Source organism: Protopterus annectens, chromosome 6.part0 (genome assembly GCF_019279795.1).
Source record: "Protopterus annectens isolate FY-2018-M chromosome 6.part0, PAN1.0, whole genome shotgun sequence".
NCBI classification, from domain to species: Eukaryota; Metazoa; Chordata; order Ceratodontiformes; family Protopteridae; genus Protopterus; species Protopterus annectens.
In genome coordinates this window covers 29,744,579-29,769,506 of record NC_056737.1, presented here as the reverse complement: position 1 = coordinate 29,769,506, position 24,928 = coordinate 29,744,579, and the positions used below count along the sequence as shown (strand labels likewise).

The 24,928-nt window shown below is 38.2% G+C and overlaps 1 protein-coding gene across 2 annotated transcripts in view; it reads left to right on the top strand.

Moving 5' to 3' along the window:
- HEATR5A (HEAT repeat containing 5A) overlaps positions 1-24,928 on the top strand; it is a 2,570,019-nt gene that overhangs the window by 1,234,321 nt on the left and 1,310,770 nt on the right. For both annotated transcript variants that reach the window (XM_044073826.1, XM_044073825.1), the window contains exon 18: positions 16,356-16,515. In XM_044073826.1, coding sequence (XP_043929761.1) covers positions 16,356-16,515 — 160 coding nt within the window. The remainder of the gene's footprint in view (positions 1-16,355; positions 16,516-24,928) is intronic.

Genomic DNA, 24,928 nt, shown 5'->3' with positions numbered 1-24,928 from the left:
TGGAGCAGAAGAGATGTGTTTTATACAAACAAGATCAGAAACTATAAGAAACTTGAGTGGTTAAAGAATGAAGGAAGAATGGCTACAAGGGGGAAAAGACACATTAGTAGAAAGCAAAAGGAGTTAAGGTCAGGAATAAAAAAAAATCATTATAAGGGATTCTTCAGAAACCTGCTAAAGCAGGAAAAAATGTGAACAGAACTGGTCAAGGTGTCTGGGGTGGAGAGGAAGTAAAGTAATACTAGGAACAGACCGGCATTCCTTATGGCTTCTTCACACCCATCTTCATTACAGAAAAGGGGGTTAACATACCAATGTGCGACAGGTTAAGAGGAGAAAGGTCAACCATCAGAGTCTGAGTTGTAGTTATCGCAGTGCATCCTTCAGGGTTAAATTTAGAATTAAATATTACTGTTTAGCTTTTAGGGAAATTTGGTGGGTAGTTTGTATTGTTTAAGATTGCACTGGCACTTTAAATGGTTCAATTATGTGTTGATTAATTTTGTATAAATAAACTGTGATTATGATGTTTAATTATCCCATGAAGGCTGAAGCCGAGGTACCAGGAGGTAACATTAGTAAAGCTGTTGGTCACAGTCAAGCGTGGCTCTGTGTTACATAATCATAAAAAACCCTGTGGTGGAGGTATTAACAGGTCTTTGGAGGTGGTCACAAAAGATTTCACAGAAGGCTGCTTTGTTGCCTTTTATTTGTGTACGTTATCTTGGGTAGATCACTGAAAGACATGGACCTTTGTCAGACTCAGACCAACAGTACTCTTAGAGTTGCAGAGTAGGCAAATGAAGGCTGACGGAATCTAACCCCTAGACTACATTTTCATTAACATTTCATAGCTTTAATCCTCTGCACTTGTTGTCAGTCTTCAGAGAGAATATTTCTTGCCCAGTCCAGAGAACTGTTTGTGAATCTGTCTTCACTGGTTGTGAAAGTAATATAGTAAAGTTGATAGTGTTTCTGGAAAAATTAAATTACAAAAAAAAAAATCTAAACTTTTACTACCAAAAATTCAGTGGAGTCAGACCAATTCAGATAGTTTCAGCTGTGTGACTGGATGACCATGATGTAGCCCATTTGAAAAGATGCTTGGAAAGCTGACATGCAGTCAGTTGTCCTCCTCCTCCATCAAAAAAAAATCTGTTCTGTACATATATGGCTTCTGGATTGAAACAAGCAAAGTGACAGCACTGTGGAGGAAGATATTGTTATAAACATAAACAAGGGGAGTCTTGCTGGGTGTAGGTAAAGCTTTTGATTTTGTTGATCGCTCCCAGCTTTTCAGTACCCTCCTGGCAGTTGGCATTACTGTAAAGACCCCTCTGTGGTGTAAGGAATATATTTCAAGCTGAATCTTCCTTGTAAAAATAGGTTCCAGTGTACCTTATACCACCTTCCACCAGTGAAGAATTGCCACAATGTTCCTTTCTGGCTCTTTTTCACATTTCACTGTTCATAAATGAGTTGCCAACTAATGTACCTAAACTACCACTAATTTCTTATGTGGATGAAAGTTGACCCTATGTGCAGAAGGATGAAGTTATAACTGTGCCTCAGATGCGTTCAGTTAGCTCCACAGGCAGTAAAGGATACAGGATGGGAAGGAGGTGTGGATGTGGCATGCTGCATGGGTGACACTCAGAGGGCCACTGGGTATTGCATCAGTGGATCATGAGCCTGTTGATTGCACATTGATGCAAGCAGTGCAAACAGCACCTGTTGCCTTGGGAAGAGTATGTTTGTGGAAGTGCGCATGCTTCCCTTACTAAGTCAGCTATGGTGGAAATCAGAGAGCTGTGTAGGTAGGAGTAGGAGCTCCAAGAGAGACAGATGATCTTCCACTTGAATAATACCAACTTCTTTGAGTCAACACAACCCTAGTCAAAGTATGAATGAGTCATAGGGATGCTGCTGAGGGGGAAACAAATGGGTCAGTGGCTTATCTTTAAGGGAGTGCTCAGTGGTCAGGAGGGTTGGTGACAAAAAAGAAAAAAAATTATGCATTTGCTGTGATTATTTACAGATTCCATCATCTCTTTCGTCTGTCAAAGAGCAACTTCATAATGAAGTCACATTGCTTATTTTTTGGTTAGAAAATCTGGTACTGTCCAGAATTTAAGAAAAATAAAAATAATGTTGTTTGGAAAACAGAAACACTCATGTGTACCATAAAACTGACATATACTAGATGATAACCAAGAGACAACAGAGAGACTACTCAATTTTTTAAATACATTATGCTGTAGATTGACCAAAATGTAAACTTCCAAGACTGTAAAGCATAAACCCTACTTTGTCATTAATGTTGAGAAGGACAGTAAAAGGGGAACAAAGTAACTGTAAGCAAAACCATTTTGATCTGATGTTATCCTAATCACCATTCATGACGTATGGGTCTAGGATCCGACAAGCCAGCACACTTAAACAACAGCTTAGCTCAAGCTCCTCCCCTCCCATAATGCTTTGCTGCCCTCTAACCTCTCAGATCTCATTTGCCGCTTTAACTGTCAAATGCAGATAGCTCAGCTCCTCGGAATTTTCATATTTTTCTGTAAGTAAGTTCTGTTTTGGGGTTTTCTGCTTAGCCTTTCTTTATTTTACTAAGTTTTTTTAGTCATAGAGGTGTTCCTTTGAGTTTTTGGTTGTGTCCTTCTCCCCACCCTTCGGTCGTTTTAGTCCTTTTGTTTTTTTGGCACGCTTTTTTGGTTTGGGTAGTGTGATAGTGTAGTAACCTATCCTGAACTGCTTGTTTTCACCTTTATTGTTAATTTATTGTTTTTTTCTGTATTTTTAAGTGTAGGATTGATCTTATTGTTTTAGACTTCTTGCCTGAGTGTCCGTTTTCTCTTTGGGTTTTCCCTTTGGCTTTGGTGGTATTTCTCCATGTCGGAGATGCCTTTAGGGTTTAAGAGGTGCATTTGTGCTGCATTCAACCCCAGGGCCCTGGATGACCACTGGAACAAACTTCTTTTAAAAGGCATGGTTCGGGAGGGGGTCCCTTAATCAAGGAGTCCTCAACCAAGTCGGGGCTCTCTTGCCATAAAAGAAAGTCTTCCTCTTCTTCTTCCTCAGGAGAGGTTTCCTCCATGAAAGCTAGGCTGCCAGATCCAACTCCAGCCTTAGTGGTGTCCGATCCGAGGATCTCAGACCCTAGAACTTCTAGAGTCGACTCCTGGATCCAGTTCCTCTGGTCCTACCCCTTCGGATCCAAGGGTTTCTGGTTTGACTCCTGAATCGAAGGCCTCTGGATTGAGGCCTTCAGATCCGAGCCAGAGCAGACCTGTCACAGATCAGACTCTTTTGGATCTGAGGGTTTCGAGAACTATTTCCTCGGACCCTCATGTTTCCTCAGATTAGATATGGTTGGATCCGAGACCCTTGTTGGATCCCATTCTGGTTGAGGATCTTCCCTTAGATCTTGTGGGAGGAGATCCCCTCTGCAGAGGACCCATTCCCCAGACCATCAGCGAAAGCCCTCGGTGTCCACTTATGGTTTGGTTCTCCAGCTAGGTCCTGTGTTTCCTCCCTAACCTACAGGAGCATCCTTCCCTCTGATATGGACAGGATGATGTGATATTTTTTGAGAGCTCAAATTGAACTGGGGCTTTTGGGTTCTCCAGCCTAAAAGATTAGGGAGCCTTCTCCTACTCCCCGACTTCCTTCTCCTTGTCCAACTTCTCAGAGTTTGGACTTAGGGGAGCTGGTGTGCAGCATGGAGGTAGTGGGGGTTACCAGGACTTCTTTTATCCCTACCCCATCAGAGTCTATGGCCAGTTTTTCTCCCATTCCCTTGGTAGAGGCAGGGCCACCGGTCCGGATTGTCACCCTGGAGTCCATGGGCTTGGTTCGGGTCTGGGCCTTTCAGACTGCTCTCTGTCCCTTGGTGCTTCGGCTATTGATAGCTCTGGGCTGGCATTCTCTGGAGGGTTGGAGGTTCTGGCAGGATCTGCTCCTTCCTCCATTTTAGTGTTGTCAGCGGTGGAGGGGAGAGGGGGCTTCATCTAGTCCCTCCACATTCTGGGTGGTGGAAAGATCTCTCTCTCTCTGCTGTCAGAGTAGCCTCTCCTGCTTGCTGTGCTCTATCACAGCCCGAGAGTTTGGGCGGACCCTTTCATCCTGCTCTTGGTCAGCCCATTTGACCTATCCTCCAGGGGAGAGTTACCCCTATCAGGATTACCACCTCTTCCGAGTCTCCCCCTGAGCCTCTCACGGAGGAAGCCCCTCAGAAGTGGACATGTAAGAGGAGACATATTGTCTTCCTGGTGGAGTCTCTCACAGAAGACACTGGTATCGATGAACTGGACAGGTCTCCAAGGTCACCACCCGATGTCTCTTTTGGGGACATCCTGGAGATTCTTAAGGCTAAGAGCAGTTGATCTGCCCAGCCCTCATCATCTGAGGAAGCTGTGTTTCTGGATGCTTTTGGTATGGACCCATCTACCTCTTGGGTGTCCCCCCTGTTGACCCCTTGATCAATCTTATTGCCTGCAGGGCTTGGAAGGAACCCAATACAGTGGAGCCAGTCCCCAAAAGAGCGGACAAGATTTGAGCCCCCCATCTGACAAAGCTTTTTGGTCCAAGGCAGTTCCAGTGAATGTGATTGTGGTAGCTGCTGCCATGAGAGAGCTGGTGGAACAGACTTCATCTGTCCATCCTCCCAATCATAAATCGAGGAGGTTGGACATATTTGGAAAGCGGGTGTTTGCATTGGCTTCTGTCAGCCTGCGAGCATTAAACTACCTAATGCATTTTACCCATCTCCAGAGGGATTTGATAAAGGAGCTTGCCACTTCCCTCTGAGTCCATGCCTGCAGTGGACTTTCAGGCCATTTCTCACAAGCTGGCCACTCTCACGTCCATAGCTAACTCATCCATGATTGATATCCAGTGCTGCAGAGGGTTCCTCATGGGTAGCGGGCACAAGCATTGCCATCAGATGTCATGCTTGGCTGCATTTATGCAGGTTTGCAAGAGGCCTTTAAAGCATCGCTCACCAATGCCCCCTTCGATGGTTCAACTCTCTTTGGACCAAGTGTCAAGGAAGCTTTGACCTGCAGTGAGCAAGAAGGGAAGACATTGTTGGCCATAGGGATCAAATTCTCTACCCCCCCCCCCAAAGGTCCTTTCCAAGACCCAACAGGGGAACAAGAAGATGTAGTTCCATAAGTCACAATATTTCTTTCAGGAGGCTCAAGAAGATTCCTCTTCCGGGGGATGGGGGAGAGGTTTCAATGTTTGATGCCTGCCTAGGGTCAGAGAAGGCCCACAAAACCAGGGTTCCAGGGAACCTTTCCCTGAGGAGCTCTTCCAGCGCCCCTGAGGCATTGCCAGGCTGTCCTACCCTGGAGGCAGTCAGGGGTCATTTATCCTTGCACCCTTCAGCCTGGGCAAACATCACAGCCGATTAATGGGTGCTAGAAATTATATCCAGGGGCTACTGTATGCCCTTTTATGACCCCCCCCACTGAAAAGATGAACTCACCCTGACGTGCCACCCAGAGAGAGTTAACCTGTTTAGAGGTGACTAACCTCATTCAAAAAAGAGCCATCCAAAAGGTCCTTTCAGGACACAGAGGATCCGGAACTTCCGCTTCTTTTTGGCACCAAAGAAAACAGGGGACATGCTTCTGATTCTGGACCTTAGTCAGTTGAACCTCTCAGTCAAGAAGTCGAAGTTCCAGATGTTTACTCTACAGTCCATTGTGTCCCTTCTACACAAAATGACTGGATGTACTCTGTGGATCTCCAGGATGCATACTATCATACAAAATAGACAGGTGGTCCAGGAGATTTCTCTGCTTTCACATAGGAGTCAGTCACTTCCAGTCCAGAGCCCTGCCCTTTGATCTCACCACTGCACCCCCCCCCCCAGGTGTATGCCATGTGTATGGCAGTGGTGACAGCTCATCTCAGGCTGCAGGAATTCCAGGTGCTTCCCTATCTCAGCGATTGGCTCCTCACAGCTCCCACACAGCATCAACTGGTGGAGACCACAACACTTTCTTCTTCGTCTCTTCGATCAGTTGGGGATAACAGTGAGTCATGCCAAGCCCTCCTTGACCCCATCTTAACAGCTGGAATTCATAGACACTCACTTGGACACTACCTCAGAGATTGCAACTCTTCCCCTCCGCCGTGCACTTCTTATTGGGTCTCTTGTACAGTCTCTTCTGGAGCAAACTCGCCCTCCAGTGTCACTTATTCTAAGGACTGTAGGTTCTGCTGCAGCAGCCATTTATCTGGTCTCGATGGCCAGGTATTACATGAGAGCTCTACAGTGGACCCTGGCAGTTCAGTGGTTTGTTCTCTCTCATCCTTAGTCAGTCCCTATACAGCTCACTCCAATCTGTCGGAGGCATCTGTCATGGTGGATGCACTCTCCAGACCTCCTAGTGGGCAGGTCCTTTACTCCCTCAGTTCCCATGGCCATGGTTACCATGGACACTTCCCTCCAAGGGTGGTGGGGCACTTCCAGGAGAAGACTGTCCAAGGGATGTGGTCCCATTCAGAGACCAAGCTGCACATAAATGTTCTTGAGATGAGAGCAGTCTTCCTTTCATTGCAAGCCTTTCAGGACTGCCTTCCTCTGGGAACAATAGCAGTACACAGACAACATGGCTGTTGTGTGGTACATAAACAAGGAGGCACATGTTCTTATCTGCTTTGTCGCGCGGTCAAGAGGGTTTGGGAGTGGACGATGTCCCCAGGGTTCTTTCTACTTGCAACACGTATTCCCGGAGTATCCATCATGCTGGCAGACAAGCTGAGCAGGGCTATTCTGACCCCTCATGAGTGGTCCCTGAATTCTCTAGTGGTGATGCAGGTCCCAACTGAGTTGATCTGTTTGCTTCCTTCCTCAACTACAAATGCAGCATTTACTTCACCCTGATCCCCCCACGGGGGGAGGCCCTCAGGGATGCTCTGACTCATGATTGGCCTCTGGGCCTCCTTTATGCCTTTCCTCTGGTACTATTGATTCCGAGTGTTCTTCAGAAAGCAAGACGCCTCAGGAAGCAGTTGATTATCATTTTCCCCCTTCTAACCTTGGCAGGTGTGATTCCCTCTTCTACGGTTTCATCTAAGGCACCCCCTTAGGTGCTCTATCCGGTTCTAGATCTGATCTCTCTCCCATCGCTCCTTCCGCTCCTGAATCTGCAGACCCTTCATCCATCTGACAGCTTAGTTTGTCCACTTCCAGTGTTTCTTGCTAAGTCCAGGCTTGCCTCCCCTGTAAAGGACATTATCCTTGCATCTCAGATATCTTCTACCAAGAGGGTTTACAGAAGTAAGTTGAAATGATTCTCTATTTGGTTTAAAGGTCGGACTATGGATCCATTTTAAATTCCTTTTTCCAACATCCTTCTTTTCCTGGCTTCTGTTTTTCAGGAGGGCGCTAGTTTTTCTACGATTAAAGTCCAAATGCCAGCTATTTCTAATTTTCACCTTAATGACAAACCTGCGTTCTCTTCTTGCCTCTGCAAAGCCTTGTTGAAAGGTGTCTTTTTGTTGCATTCTCCTGTCAAGGACCCTTCTCCACCATGGGATCTTGCTCTAGTGCTGCAGTCTCTAAGTAGGCCACCTTTTGAGCCTTTTGCATCCTGTGACCAAAGATTTCTTTCATGGAAGACTACTTTTTTTGGTGGCAATAACGTCAGTGAAAAGAACATCAGAATTGCAGGCTCTTACCATTAAACCTCTTTATTTGATATTCCTTAAAGATAGAGTGGCTTTGAGACCTAATTCTTCATTTATACCAAAGGTGACCACTGAAGCAAACCACAATCAGTCTGTCCAGCTTCCTGTGTTCTTTTCTAATTACACTAACAAGGGGGAATACATCTTACATACCTTAGATGTTCATCAACAGCTTTCTTTTTATGTGCACAAAACTGAGTCCTTTCATCTCTCAGACCAATTGTATGTGGCCTTTTCAGTCAACAGGAAGGGCCGAGCTGTTTCAAAAATTACCTTTTCTTGTTGGATCTCCCAGTTCATTTCTTACATCTACTCCTCATGTGGTTCTCCTTTGCCTGGACCAGTTAAGGTTCATTCTACCAGTTCAGTGGCAACATCAGCTGTCTTTAAAGCTCGTCAATCTTTGGATGACATTTGTGCAGCAGCAACTTGGTCTTCTCCTCAGACTTTTATTTCTCATTACAAACTTGACCTAGTTTCTAGGGGAAGAGTTTCCTTTGGCTCCACTGTTCTTCGGCATGTCCTTCCATTAGGCCACCTGAGAATGTAGTAGGTAGCTGGGGACTCTGACCCATATGGACTAGGATAATGTCAGAGTAATAGTTATGTACTTAAAATAACTTATCTGTAGTCACCATTCATCACAATCCCACCCTCCATCCCCCCATCCTGAGGGATTGGCAATATTTTAGTGGACCTTGTCTGGTGGCAGGTCTTTTGTGTCCATCTTCTTTCTCTAGGGCAGTCTCGATCTGAGGGGTTAGAGGGCAGCAGACCATTATGGGAGGGAAGGACCTTGAACTAAGCTGTTGTCTAAGTGTGCCTAGACCCATACATGATGAATGGTGAATATCAAGTTATGGTAAGTATGCAACTATTATTATTCATATTCATATAAAACATTTCATGTTATAAACTGCATGTGATGTATAGTAAAGCAGTTTTGTGTAGTGGTAGTCAGGGATATTTTAAATGTGGAGGGAGTCTTTTCAGTGACTGTTGTATGTGGTAAATATAATACAATGTACAACTAATTTTTCGATATAAGCAATATAGGCTTTACAATTTAACAAGAATGAAAGGCTGGACAAAAGCATGTTTAATGTTGGTATGCTGTGATCTTGGGCTGCTGGGATAGTGTGGGATGTAAAAAATGCAATGATTATATTATATGTAGCTTGTCTAGATTAGTGCCTTGTGCTTAAGCTACAAACAAGTGTTTTTTGTTTGTAAACAGTTCTTCAAAAATAAAACATAATGACAAAAATATGAAAATGATAAAGTTTATTACAACTGCAAAGATATAAATTTTTTCCATTAGTAAATGTTCATTGGGAGTCAAGAAGTCTACAGCTGGAGGCAGATGTACATTCTATTATGAGTGAAGTTCACAAAATGAATTGCCGAGTACTTTTCCATGGAAACAAGCTGTATGCAGGTGCAAGCAATTAATCTTGAGAGTTCCGAGTAATCTTTGCTGAGGGAAATGCAAAATATAAAGGTACAGTGGCAAGCAGTTCAGTGAAAAAATAATGAGAAATGAATAAGAGATAATAGCCACCCTAGCAGTCTTTATACTGTAATGCATTTAATAGAACAGTGTACAGTTTAGTTTATTTAAAGTTAACCAATGCACTTTTACTTCTGGCTAAAAAAATAATGTTTTCTGAAAGCATACAAAATGTTTTTCACATCTGGGAGGGTAAAAGAGATCAGAAAAGATCACTGTAAGTAGGAACATAGGCTGCAGATTGCATGGCAGCATGGATAACCTTAAGTTTAGGTTAGATAATGCCTGTGGGTACAGCTGTCGATTTGGGGCAGTTCTGTCTGGAGGGATAAACTTCTTTTTTTAAAGATGTATATAGTTTTGTTTGTTCTAAGTTACTAGGGAATGTAGTGTTTTGAAAATGTATTTAGCTTTTTGTTTGAGGTTGTCAGTAAAATAAAATTTCTTGAAAATTGTGACTAGGTTCAAATGGACATGAGAAGAAACAACTGTACAAAAGAGCAGCCTGCCAAACATTAGTGTGTGCATGTGACTCAAAAGTTGGGAATACAAATTAAAAAAATACGTATAAGAGATGGGAATAGTAGCTTTTTATCATAATGGCTACACTTGCTAAACAGTCTTGGAATGTAAATAGCCTTACAGATAGAGACAAAAAGGAAAGATTGTTAAATTATATTAAGCGATGCATAGTGCAAATAGGAATGGTGCAGCAGACACATTTGAAAAGAAATGGGCATGTGAATTTGACAAAGAATGGATTTCAGGATGGGTATTAATTAGAGTATCAAGCACAAAGGAAATGCTAGAGGGGATCAAATAGTGATAGAAAAGAGAAAATACAATAATGGTAGATTTGTAGTAGTAAGGGGCTATTATCAACGAGGAAGAATGATTATGGTGCTGTGTATTCATATTGCAAAAAACCCTGCTATTATGTTATGGAGCTTAAGAAATCTTTGAGAGAAATATTCAGCTTTCAGCAGGAAATAGTACGTATAGATGGGGAATGGAAATATTTGCACTTCTGAGAAAATATCAGTGGGTCCTGGAAGGGGAAAATGTAACAAAAGAGAAGACTAATCTATGAAAATATTTGGTATGGAAGATGTGAATTCAGCAGTGGGAACTCTGAAGGAATTTGCACATTATTCCCCAAGCTACAATAACTGGGTTAGACAAATAGAAATTATATTTTACAGAAACGTGCATTTAATTGAAAGTTTTGGCATACATCTAGTAACTATTTCAGATCATGCACCAATAGAAACTAAGTTAAAAAAATGAGACACTGGTACTTTCCTATCTGTCTGTTAAAGAGAAGTTTTGTAATGCATAATGTCATCTTATAAATGCTAAATTCTCACAAATACACACTGACTTACAGAACATAGATTTAGTTAAATTAATACTTGAAAATCTTGCGATTAAAGGGAAAACAATTTCTAGGACATATAAAATTGTAATGAGTGCAAAACATCAGAATTCTTTATTATTATCAAACTATTGGCAAACGAAAAATCAACCACTGACTGAAGAAAATAAGACACTAGCCATTGAAAATACAATCAAATTCATTCCTTTCAAGAAGCTATTGTATACACAAGTTATGGTAAATAACAGTCTATATTATACCTTATCTAAATTAAATAAATTCAATCCTAACTTTTTGCCTATATGTCCCCATTGTCCAGTTCAAACAGCTGATATTTTACATGTCATGTGGAACTGTACTAAGATACACAACTTATGGTGTTCCTTGAGAGTAAGATTAGAGAAGATGGGATATGAAGAATCAACCCTTACATTTTGCACATTAATATCAATCAACTCCCAAAAATATTAAAACGTCTTTATTACGATGTGTGCCCTTATTAAATTCTTTATTACAAAGAATTGGAATGTCATGTCACCAGTTACATGGGAAAATTTTAGCAATCTTGCTATCAAATATATCTCATCTCACAAATTAATTTATCCAAAAACAAAAAACAAACGCTATTACCAAAAATATTGGGGTTACTTACTAGATATAATTCTTGACAAATAAAATTTGCCTACAATTTGTCATGAAAAGCTAACCTTTAAATAAGAAATGAATGTAGTATAACCAGTCTTTCTTGCATCTTCTCCCTTTTCTTAGTATATGTGTAACTAGATATTTTCCCTAAACATACAACTAAATGGTTAAATTTCTATTTTTACTTTCTATATAGAATATCCCCTTTTTTTTCACTTTCCCTTATGAGACCAAATGAACATAAGAATTCTCATACTTTACTTGATGATGTAGTGACTTCTTGTGTATATATTGTGTGTATATATATATATATATATATATATATATGTGTGTATGTATAATTTTCTCGGAACACGATTGTTGTCTGTTTTCTTTAGATAGGTATTTGTATTGTTTATTTGTGTTTTTGAGTTACTGTATTGTTGTTATTATTTGAAAAAGAAAATTGAAATTTTGGAAAAAAAAAAAGAAGTTTTGAATAATTTCCACTACCCATTTTTTTGTCATTAGGGAAGATAGGAATATCTTCAGGAGTTATAGCTAGTAAGTGAGATAAAGTGAAAATGGGGGTTTAAAAAAGAGATATGGTTGAAAAGTATCTGGAATTACTTAGAATAGCTTACAAAGTTTAAAGTTTTGCAGAATAAGGACATTTCACAGAACAAGAGGAGAAGTAAATGCTGATTGTTAAAGAGAAAATGAGGTATTTTGGATAATATGCATGAGTTTAGAAAGGTTGCTGTTAAGCATGTTTTTTTGACAGAGCACAGAAACTTTTGTAGCACAATGATTTAGGCAGCAGAAAGTAGAAAGGGTTGTTACCAAACCTAGGGAGTGTATAACAAGAAAAATAACCAGAGAACCTGTAGAGGTTTTAGAGGTATTTCAGAAATGTTATGAAAATGTCTATAAAGCAGAAAAATGCAGAAATCAAGAAAGAACACAAATGGAAATATTTATGGAAGATTTAATTTTGCAATGGGTAAAGGTAGATGAGGTTCAACAACTAACAGGAGGGGGTGAGATAAAAAGTGTAATGTGTAATCAATCTTTAGGAATGTCTGCAGGAATAAATGGTATTCCTGTGGAAGTTTGGAAGTTAGAGGAGGGAAGAAATTGATAAAGAAGATTTTGTTTAACAGTATTTTAAAAGGAGGGGAAGCAACAGCATCTTTAAAGATAGATATGGTGGCTGTATTACCTATGGACATAGAGACCCATCAAACTCACTTCATGCAGACCCATTTCAGTTTAAACCATGCTATAAAGTATTTCCCTATACACTTGCTAAAAGAATCCTAAGGGTGTTGACAAAATGTATATGTATATTTAAGTGTGGTTTTGGAGAAGGGAGGCAAACATTTGACAACATTAATAGATCAATGATCCAGAGGGAAGCAGAATGTAAGAAAACAGTTCTGTTGTTGCTGGATCTTGATACAGAGAAAGGATTTGACAAAATAAGCTGGGATTTTGTGAATAGTGCAGTGGAAGCATTTGCATTCTCTGATACAACAGCAAAGTTAATTAGAAGGTTATATGAAGAATTTGAGGCAAGAATTAAAGTGGGAGGGATTCTGTCTTATAAGTTGTTTAAACAGAGGAACCAGGCAGGAATGTTCTCTTTTCCCTTTTTTATTTGCTTTCTGTGTAGAGCTATTGGCAAAGACAGTAAGGAACTCAGAAATGCAAGGATATAATCAGCTTTATTTACAGATATTGTTATTTTCTTACCCGATAAATCCAAAGAAGGGCATCTCGGCATTGTAGAAGATTTTGAGACTGTTTCAAGTCTGTTTGGTATGTAAAATTTATGAAGGTGAAACAAAGGCTGTAGTTGAAAATTATTTACCCACACACAAATTCAGCGATATAATTGTGTGTACAGGTTACCATGAAATATTTAGGAGTATGGATTAAAAAAGCTTCGGTTATGGTAGCTAAGGACATGTGGGAAGAGACAAAACAAAAGATGATACAAAAAATGAGAACCCTGGAAGCTGTTGTTTATGGATATGGATAGTAAGATACACACAGTGGAAATGTTTTTAGTCCATTTAATTTTATGTACCGGTTAAGTATATTTTTAGAAAATTAGAGTCGAAGTTGTGGGCAATAATTAATAAAGAAGACTATCTGGGAGGGAAAGAGGGCAGGAGTTAAGTGGGAGATAAGTTCATCCTTCCAATAGGACATAGTGGATTAGGATTTGAAAGTATATTTTATGCTACATAATTAAGGTTCATATACGTAACACAAGCAGAAATTTATAATTGAAAATGAAAAGGGATAATGATGAAGGAAGGCAGAAGTTGAAGACATTGAGAGAGTGGGATTTTGGATGCAGACCCTTAAGGAAAATAATAATCATACATTATATTGTGTGTGTGTGTGTGTATATATATATATATATATATATATATATATGTATATATATATATATATATATATATATATATATATATATATATATAGGGTTCCTATTACGTGATGGAAGACGCATTCTGTCTTGATCGGACATAGAAGAACAAAAAGGCAAAATAGCGAAGCGGCTTTTAAGCAAACTCTTTCCCTGGGAAAGAATTTGCTTGGCCACTTCTATTACTTTGCAGTTTTTAGCACAGTAGTCTGATCTCAGAGTTGGTATATTTAAGTATGGAGGTGTGTGTGTGTAGGGGGGGGGTGAAGCCCCCCACTTTATGTATTTTTTTCTTTTGGAAAAAAAATCACTGTTCTGAGATTTTGACATTGTAAGCTTTCACTTACATGGGGTCAATTAATCATTCGCTTTTTAAGCGTTTGATGATGTAATATTAAACCTATATATATATATATATATATATATATATATATATATATATATATATATATATATATATTGTTCCCCTTCAAAACATCTAAAACCCATAACATCGAAACCATAATATCTAAAACCCATAACATCTAAAATGTGCATCACAACATCAAGCACTACAAATCACATGAAAATAACATCCCCTCCACATATAATGACACCAAACTAACAAACACACTTTTTACTATGTTTCTGCAAGCCCCCCTGCACCCCCCACATCCCCCATAAATTAAATATACCAACTCCGAGATTGCACTACAGTGGGGAAAAAGTTAATTTCCTAACCGCACTGTGTCATGATCACAATAAACAACGTACACATAATGTCTTTATCACTTACCTGTATGGCCTAAAAAAACACATACAGAGTGGCAAAATAAACACTATATAAATAGTATAAATTCCTACACTATATAAATAATAACTATAGAAATGAAAACTACAACATCACATAGCGATACCACAAGATTAACAGATTAAACTATAACATTTACACGTTTGATGACACACTATTACATATTATACATTTTAGATGTTATGGGTTTTAGATGTTATGGATTTTAGATGTTATGGTCTCATTTTTTTTTATTTTAGATGTTATGAGTTTTAGATGTTTTGAAGATATATATATCTGTGTGTGTGTATATATATATATATATATATATATATATATATATATATATATATACACACACACATACACACATACATATATATACATATACACACACACACACACACACCATATTATATTCATAAAGTAGCAGAAAACATTCTAAAACTAAGCTAACCTGAAAATGGAAAAAGGAGATGTTTTGTCAATAGGCAGGACTGCAAATAGGGATTCAGTACACAGGCAAGAGGGGGCTGGAATTTACTGGAGAAAACTGGCAAAAGAAGCAAGATATTGGGAGCAAATAAGTAAAGAGGGAAAGGTAAGAGAGTGGGGTGAGACCAAGAAGACGTTTGGAGTGCAGGTTATAGACTGCTTTCCGTATCAGGGATTGTTGTCAGAGTACAGGCAAAGAGAAGGAGATAGGGAAATCTTAAGTAAAAGACCTGCACTTGTATGGTCTTTAGTGGAATCTAGAACAGAAGCTGCTGTTGAAAAAGGGATAATTAGTAAGGCATATGAATTATTGCATAATTGTAAGAATCAATCAGAGGAAGTTTGAAACAGTTGGGAAGAGAGACTGGAAAAAAGGTTAACAAGAGAACAATGGGAGGACATACATATGGTTCCCAAATAAAGTCCAGAACGTTTAGGATCTTTGCTTGAAGTGTTTACATAGTTATTTTTGTATTACAAGCAGACTTCATAGAATTTTTACTCAGGTAGATTGTAAATGTTGGAAGTGTGGTGGGGAAGAAAGAGGTAACTGGGAACACGTGCTTTGGGAATGTAATTAGTTGGAAGATTTTTAAAGTTCCCTGCAGAGTACAGTGTTGGAAATACTGGGAGATTAAATAAATGTTTTTTTTTTGAGGTGGGACACATGATTTGAATTGCCTACATATATTAAGTCCTTATTAAGTTTAATTCTGTTGGCTGCCAAAAAAGCAATTACTAGAAAATGGAAATCAAAGTGTAAGCCAATTGTGTTTGAAGCATTGGATATTATAAGAGATAAAAGAACAGGTAAGAGGGATCATAAGAAAAAGGAAGGCACAATTTATGTAGGAATAAATGGAAATTGTGAGAACAGTACATGCAGAATAATGTTCAAGAGGAGGAGTAAGGGTTAAGGGAAGGCAGGAATTCAGCAATTTATGTAATGTTGGACTAATGGTAATTACAAAAAAAAAAAAAAGTAAAATAAAAGGAGTGTGATATATAATGTATGTAGAAGAAACGCACTTCTCTATAAGTAACATCTATCTATGGAGCACTCAACCATTTTAGTGGCTTTATGTGCCATAAAGGGCAGACCATCTGCTAGTATCCCTACTCTTTATGGTTCCTAAAATTGAATCTTATTACATTGATGCCAATGTGGGCTGAAGTAATGGCTCCCACCACTGTTGATGCTTAGAAGAAAACTGGCTATAAACTGGGCAACAGGGCAAGGGCCAATTTGAAAACTACTGGATGTAGAAGCTCTGCCATAAAGATGTATGTGATAAATTTTTGCAAAACGTGCTTTCTTACTTACAAGTTTCATTTGCATATATTCTGCAGGTAAACAAGCAGTATGTATCCAGATTTTTTTGCTTTTTGTCCTTGAAAAAAGCATAAAATGTGAATTATTTTTCTTTTACAGACTGAAATCTGCTCGAGATGTGACATCACGCATGGGTCATTCTCTAGCACTGGGTTCACTTTATAGATATGTCGGAGGAATAGGCTCAGTCCAGCATCTTAATGCGTGTGTTGGAATTCTTTATACACTTTCGCAGGATGGCAGTTCTCCTGAAGTTCAGGTAGTGTACCTCAAGCATAGCTATAAATTTTAGTTTGTACATTTACCTTTTCAGAATGCCACATTAAACAGAGCTACTCAGGTGACATATTGTCTGTGGTATAATTGGGCAGGCAGAAATACATCACTAAATACCTTGGTTAAAGCAGCTGAGTTTTTTTTTTTTTTTTTTTTTTGCAGAATTGTCTTTTAGATGTTATACAGTTAAATTACTTGCTTGAATTTTGATGAGCAACTGTGTACTGTAAGCTCATAGCCCTTTTCATGAGAAAGCTAAGAGCAGAATTCTAGACAGTGAAGAAACTGATGTTTATTTCAGGACTTTTTTCACTATCGGCTATTGTCTGCATTAGACATTCCCTGACAAAAGATGTGTTTCTCTGGTGTAACACTGCTTTTGGTTGACATTTGCTATTATACAAAACTGACATCACCTAATGCCATTTTCATTTACAACTTTGCAACAGTTGCTCAACTACATTTTCTGTTATGTGAGTATTTTGTCATTTCTGCTTACTTTTTGATTAAATATAATTTATTTTTGCTTTAATAGCTCGTTATTACATAATTCATGAATTATCTGCTTATTGACCTCATTAGCTGAGTCTGTGAATTAGTGTGCCTGTGACAAGCAAATTTTGCCCCTAGATTTGTCCAGTTATACTCAGTGTTTTGTTTTACAAGATTCACAGTGTTGATAATTGTAAGCTCTCTGCTAAATTTAACAAAGCTTCTAAAATTGGTAGATAAAAAGCAGCCATTCTTAAAAAGGAGATTAAGAAAGTGTGAAAAAAATTAAGGCAAAACCTGATAATGCTTTTATAGGTTCATAGATCGTTGCTAGGCATTTGGTCCAAAGATATTTGGAAGAGCTTAGCCCATTTTCCAAGTTGCCAGAGAACACTGGTTAAGTAACTTGCACAGAATCAAATATTTGGCAAATGAAGGCTGAGAGAATCAGTCCCTGTACTACAGAGTGTATGTGATTAACAGATCTTAACATTAATCCTGTGTGCTAACTGCCAGACTGCTTTTTAGAGAGACTGAAGTAGAAAAAAGTCACCAAAGGAAGTAGATAGGGAAACTCAAAATTCTTTTTTTTTTGTTTTTGAACAACTTTATTATATTACCACTTAAGACATAGTCAGACATATATTAACAGAAAAGAAGACAGACTATTTTAACATTTTTGCATTTTCCTTTGCTACTATCATCAGTCCAACATTACAAAAATTGCTGCATTCCTTCCTTCCCTTAAATCTCACTCCTCCTCATCCTGAATATTCTGTATGTATTGTTCCCACAATTTTCATTTACTTCTATGTAATTTGCTACTTCTCTTTTCTAAAGATCCCTCTTCGGTTCTTTTATATATTTTGTAATATTCAGTACCTCAAGTACAGTTGGTGTAGACTTTGATTTCCATTTTCTACTAATTGATTTTTTGCTAGCCAACAGAATTAAAATTAATAAGAGCCTTGCTATGTCTAGGCGGTTCAGAACATGTATTCCAGGTCAAAAGAATCATTTCTTTACTTAGAGCCATTTGCCTACCCAGTTTTCCTGATAGAGTATTTTGTAGGGAATTTTAAAAATCTGCTAACTCATTACACTCCCAAAATGTATTTCACAGTTACCTCTTTCTTCTCTAACACACTTCCAACATTTGCTGTCTACCTGTGGAAAAATTTGTTGAACTCTGCTGGGGGTATGAAAATCAAATGGCTATTGCACGAACAGTAATCCGGGAATGAAATCATCAAAAAAACAAATTGAAAGGTAATAGTTGGAAAAGCAGCAAAGAAGTACCACACTGCATAAGGTAAACTAAACAAAATCTTTTAAAATTTGCCCTTTTTCTCCCACTGTAGCGCGATCTCAGAGTTGGTATATATAGTTAGGGTGGTGTGAGGGGGTGCAGCCTCCCACATTGGTGGGTGTGGGGGGCACATCCCCCCACCTTCATAGGTTACTTCTTTATTGTTGGCCAACTATTACCTTTCAATTATTTTTCTATGATGATTGCACTCTTTGACGAAAGCAATGTTCGGGGATTACTGTTTGTGGAATACCGTTTAATTTTTCTTCAGTGTGTGAACATAGACCCGAAAATACCTATGAATACACTTCCAAGCAAAGATTCTAAACCTTCTGGACTTGGTTTCATACTTGGGAACCATACATGTGTTTTCCCATTGTTTTCTTGCGAATTGCCTTTTCAGTTTTTCTTCCCAATCTTTTCTGAGCTCCCCCGATTGATTCTTATAGTTATCATGCAATTTTTAATATGTCTTACTAGGTTCATATGTTGTTACTAGGCTATTGGCCCTAAGGCCTATACAAGCCTAGCCATAACAGTTCACTGGCTGCTACTTCCCACAATATTTACTTCCCAATAATTATTCCTTTAACAGATTCCATTCTAGATTCAACTAAAAACTCTGCCAGAGCAGGTCTTTCTCTTAAAATTCCCCTATCCCTTTCTATTTGCTTGCACTATGTGATCAAACCTTGGTAGGGAAGGCAGTTTCTAGCCTGCAATCCAAATGTCATCTTGGCCTCATCCCATTCTATTACCTTTCTTTCTTAAGTTATTTTGCTAGACGTCACCAGTAAATTCCAGTTTCCTCTTGCCTATTTTCCTCTAACCTACTTATAGTTGTCCCTATTGGCAAAATCTCCTTTCTCCGTTCTTATGTTGGCTTAGTTTGTAGAATACTTTCTTCTACTTTTATGAACATAATAATCCAGTTATTCTCCTTAAGGATCTCCATCCAAAACCCCACACTATTTCTTGAACTTCCCCTCAGCTTCATCATCAGCCCTTTCCAGTTTGAATTATAATATTCTGCTTGTGTTATGTATAAGAGCCTTAACAGTGTAGCTCTAAAATATCCTTTCAAATCAGATAATCCTAAACCACCTTGTTCTTTTGGAAGGATCGACTTATCTCAATGAACTCTTGCCCTGTTTCCTCTCAGAGAATGTCCTTTAATTCTTCATTATTTATTGTAAACAACTTCTCTTCTGATTGATAAAACTATGCTGGACCCGTATATAAGACTAAAGGGACTAGAGCATATTCATTGCTTTTATATTGCAATCCGTATCCATAAATAAGAGTTTCCAGTTTCTCAGTTTTGTTTAGCCTCTTCCCACATATCCACAGCTGCCATAACAGAAGCCTTTTTAAGCCATACTCCTAAATATTTCATCTTCTCATGACTTTGCTGAACCAGTTTATGTGTGGGTATGTAATTTACATCTATAGCCTTGGTTTTATCTTCATTAATTTTAAATCCTGAAAAGACTTGAAACTGTTTCAAAATGTTCCACAACAAAGGTGTCCTTTTCTTGATTTATTAGATACAAAATAATATCATTTACAAATGAAGCCAACTTTTCTTGATTACCATACCAGTTATGCCTTTGTATTTCAGAGTCCTATTTTCCTTGCTAGTGGCTCTAAGCATAAAACAAATAGGAAAGAGGTCACCCCTGCCCGGTTCTTCTGTTCAAATACAGCTCATCTGAGAAGAACTCTCTCACTTTAATTCTTGCTTGTGATCCTTTATATATCCTTCTGATAAACTGTATTATTGTATCAGGGAATGCAAATGCCTCCAGTGCCATACTCATAAATTCCCAACTTACTCTGTCAGATGCTTTCTCTGCATCAAGACCCACTAACAGCAGAGGTCATTTCATACACTCTGCTTCCCTCTGGATTATTGTTGTTTTATTAATGTCAAATGTTTGCCTCCCCCCCACAGAGCCGTACTGATCCATATCTATCAATTTTGGCAACACGTTTGCCATTCTTTTAGCTAGTATAGACATAAGGACTTCATAATTGTGGTTTAAAGTTGAAATGGGTCTACACGAAGCTGAGTTGGATGGGTCTTTGCCATCTTTAGGTAACACAACCACCACACCTTTCTTTCAAGATGTTGGTGCTTCTCCTCCTTTTAAAATGCTGTTAAACAAAATCTTCCAGATCTTTATTACTTTCTTCCCTCCTAATTTCCAAACATTCACAGGAATACAATCTGGCCCAGGAGCCTTTCCTGAAGAATGATTATATATTCCTGTGTTTATCTCATCACCTCCTCCTTAACAGTTTGTTTTCCTCATCTCCCTTTAACCTTGGTATAATTAAGTCTTCCATAAACATTTCCATTTGTGCTCTTTCTTGACTTCCACATTTCTGTGCTTTATACAAATTTTCATAAAATTTATGGAGTATCTCTAAAACCCTCTACAGGATCTCTGGTTATTTTTCTTGTTATAGGTTACCTAAGTTTGGTGACAACCCTTTCAACATTCTGTTGCCTATGGCATTGTACTAAACGTTTTTGTGCCCTGGAGTTATCAAAAAATAGTTGTTTAACTGCAGTCTTTCTAAACTCATGCATATCATCCAGAATGCTCCCTTAGTTTCTCTTTAGCGCTCTACATTTGGTCCTTCTCTTGCTCTATGAGATTCCCCTTATTTTGCAATACCTTTGTCAGTCCCTCTAAGTAATTTCTATTACTTCTTAACCGTATCTCTTTCTCTTTTATTTCACCCCTATTTTAACTCTATTTTCATTTTATCCCAATTACTAGCTATAACATCTGAAGACATTTCTATCTTACTTTATAACGCTCTAATAATTTCCCCTACCCATTCCTTAAATCCTTTTCTTCTTAACACTGAAGTGGGAGATGATCAATGTCTTTTTTTTGTTGTTGTTGATGATCAGAAATAGTTACTGGATTAAAGATTTTTGAAAAAAAGAAAAAGAAATAGTTACTGGATGTATGCTGAAGCTTTTAATTAAATGCGCAAGTTCCTGTGAAATATAATATATATCTAGTCTAGCCCAGTTATAGTACTTTTGGGGAATAATATGTAAATTCTGTCTGAGTTCTTACTACTGAATTTGCATCTTCCATACAAAATATTTTCTTAAATTTCTTCAAGAATGTACCGTCTTTTGTTATGTTTTCCCTTCCGGCTCTCCCTGATGCATCCTCACTAATGCAAATCAAATTCCAGTCCGCACCTGTAAATAATAATCCCTACTGAAAGCTGATTATTTCTACCAAAATATTTTAACCTCCATAATAACCATTTCTGGTGGAACATAAATACATGCCATTGTAATCCTCCTGCCTTAGCATTAGCCCTGTACTACCACATATCTGCTGTTTTTTTATCTTTTTCCCTCATTTATCACTGTTGGAGCCCCTCTAACAGTTAGTATAATTACTCCTCTTTTCCTCTGTCCCTGATATTCTGCTGAATATTCATTTTGAAATCCTTTCTTTGTCAAATTCACATGCTCATTTCTTTCCAAATGTGTTTCCTGCAGAATTGCTATTGTTTGCACCTATTATACTTGACATTTTGTTTGAATGTGTATTTCCTGCTTTTGTGTTACATGCTTATACTAATGTTTGGCAGTCTGGTCTTTTGTACAGTTGTTTCTTCTCATCTAAATTTGAATCTGTGCCAAATTTTTCAGGGCTTTTTGTTTTAATGAAAACCCTCAAACAAAAAAACTAAATACAAAACACCCCTATCCCCTATTAACTTTGAACAGAAACAAAACTGTGTGCATCTTCAAAACATGAAGTTTAACCCTCAAGAAGGGAACAGTTGCCCCAGACTGATGGTTGCACTGGCAGGTGTGATCTAACCTAAAATTAAGGTTATCCATGCTAAAGCGAATGGTATACCCTTTGCTCCCACTTAAACTGATTGATAATATATATTTTTTCATATCTCTCTTCCCCTCTCAGATAGTAAAAACAGATTATGTGCTTTCAGAAAACATTAACTTTTAGCCCTAAGAAAAAAGTGTACTGGCTATCTTTAAATAAAGGTAAATTGTACTATGTTCTATTAACTGCATTAAAGTATTAAGACTGCTAGAGAGGTTGTTACCTCTTATTCAGTTCCCGTAATTTCAGGCTTAATTTTTCACTGAACTGCTTGCTAGTGTACTTTTAAATTTTCCATTTCCTTCAGCAAAGAGTACTCAAGATTCTCAAGATTAATTACTTGCACCTGCAGACAGCTTCTCTCAATGAAATGTACTCGGCAGCGAGTCTTTGTAAATTTTCTGTCAGAAAAAATGCACAGCTGCTTTCAGCTGCAGACATCGTGACTCCACTAAACATTTGCCAGTGAAAAACAATCTAATATATTTGCAGTTGTAAGAAGATTAGCATTTTCTTGGCTTTCATCATTCTGTCTTATTTTTAAAGCCTATATGCTTAGAAAAACTCCTGTTTGCAGCTTAAGCCAAAGGTAGTGATCTAGATATTCACCCTTGTAAAATACCAAGAAAAAATATCCTAATTTTACATATAATATAATCAAGGCAATTTTATACCCCACCCCCACTGCAGCAACCCAAGATCACAGCATATGAACATTAAACTTGCTTTTGTCCAGCCCTTTTTTCTCTTGTTATACCATAAAACCTATATTTCATACAACTAAAAAAGCTACTTGTTTACTTTAATAATTTTAATACATACAACAGTCATTGAAAAGGGTCCCCTACATTTAAAATACTCCTGACTACACACTACATAAAACTGTTTTACTGTATAAACATGCAGTTTATATCATGAAATGTTTTTACACAAGTACTAATAAGAACAAAAATTTTTTATTTAGTTTTCCCCCTTTTAGTGTCCTAAACATTAATGATATAAAAGTGGATGTATGCTTTTACAGTCCACCCACAAGTTTAACAAAGTCTTTTTTAATTATTTTTTATTTTACATTTGTTAACTGGATGGTCTGACTGGTCACAGGTCCATTTTCAACAGAGGCCTGGAGAGAAAAGCTCCACAGTAAGTAAAATTTTACACAGTATGTTAAAATACAGTATACAGAGAATTTTCAAACAATGTGTTAGAATACTGTATACAGCAGAAAACATAACACCTATATATTCAGGAAAAATAGTTGCACATGGTTAATAATAGAATAAGTATACAAATTCAATCAGCATTAGGAGAAGACCTAGACTGTAATATACATTTCAGTAGGTATATTAGGAAATGAGATATATAAGTGGAATAATTTGAGGACTTGTGTAATACATGGGCATAGCCAGTTATTCTTTGTGTGTTCTAAGTGAGTTTTTAAAGTGAGAAGAGGTAGAGGCAGAAATCAGAGCAGGAGGGAGATTATTCCAGGTTCTAGCTATGGATTAGGAGAACAGTGCTTTTCCTGCAGTATTGTTAGTCCTAGAGATACAGAGAGGGGGTTGTCGGAAGATCGGAGACGACAATTTGTATTATAGTGGGTGAGAAGTTGGCTTAATGCAGGTTTTTTTCTGGATGTGTTACTACATTGTAGACAATGACTGATTGGTGATAGGTTAGTAGCTGGGGAAGTTCCAGCCATTGCAGTTCCCGTAGAGCCTGGCAATGGCGGGTTCTAAAGGTGGAGTTGTTTGCAAACTTGGCGATTTTATTATAACATGATTCGAGTCTGGCAAGGTCAAGTTTTCTAAGCTGGGTAAGAATTGAAGCAACATACATTAGGGTAGACAAGAGGCGAGTTTGGGCTAGGGTAATCCGTGCTTGTTTCGAGAGGGATTTCCTGTGCCTATATAGTGATCCCATTTTTTTCTGGACTTTTTTGATAGTTTGTGAAATGTGGATGTCGAAGTGTAGAATTTTATCAATTTCAACGCCTAGGAGTTTAGTATGGTCAGAGGGAAAGATAATAGTGCCATTTTTGGAGTAGATAGTGAAGGATAGAGGGGTAGGAATGGTTCTTTTGGGGTGAAAATTAGTAATTTGGTTTTATTAGGGTTTAGGATAAGTTAGATCTGAGTGATCCAACGTTCCACAGAGCTAAAGGATTCCTGGGTGAGTTGTTGCAGGGTGGGAAGTGATGGAGCTGAACAGATAAGAGTTGAATCGTCAGCGTATTGCATAAGTGAAGCATGCTGTGTGGTGGTATGGAGATTATTGGTAAATATGGAGAAAACAAGTGGGCCTAATATGGAGCCTTGTGATACACTTATGGTAGTTGGGAGTAGGAGGGATAGTACACTTTGCCATTGTACAGATTGTTGTCTATTTGTCAGCTTTTAAACCAGGCTATAGTAGAAGGGGCAAAGGATAGGGATGTCAGGGTGTCTAGTAGTAAGGAATGTGAAACCATATCAAATGCTTTGAAGAGGTCTTGAAATATTGCAGATACAAAGTTATTATTTCTATGTTGGTTGATCATATTGGTGAAAGAGACCAGCGCTATGGTGTTGTCGGAAGCCATGCTGTGTGGAGGAGAGGAGATGGTGAGAGTTTAGGAATTGTGTTACCTGAGAATGTATACATTTCTCTAGAATTTTAGATAAGGGGGATAGAATGGCAATGGGGTGATAATTTGAGTATTCGTA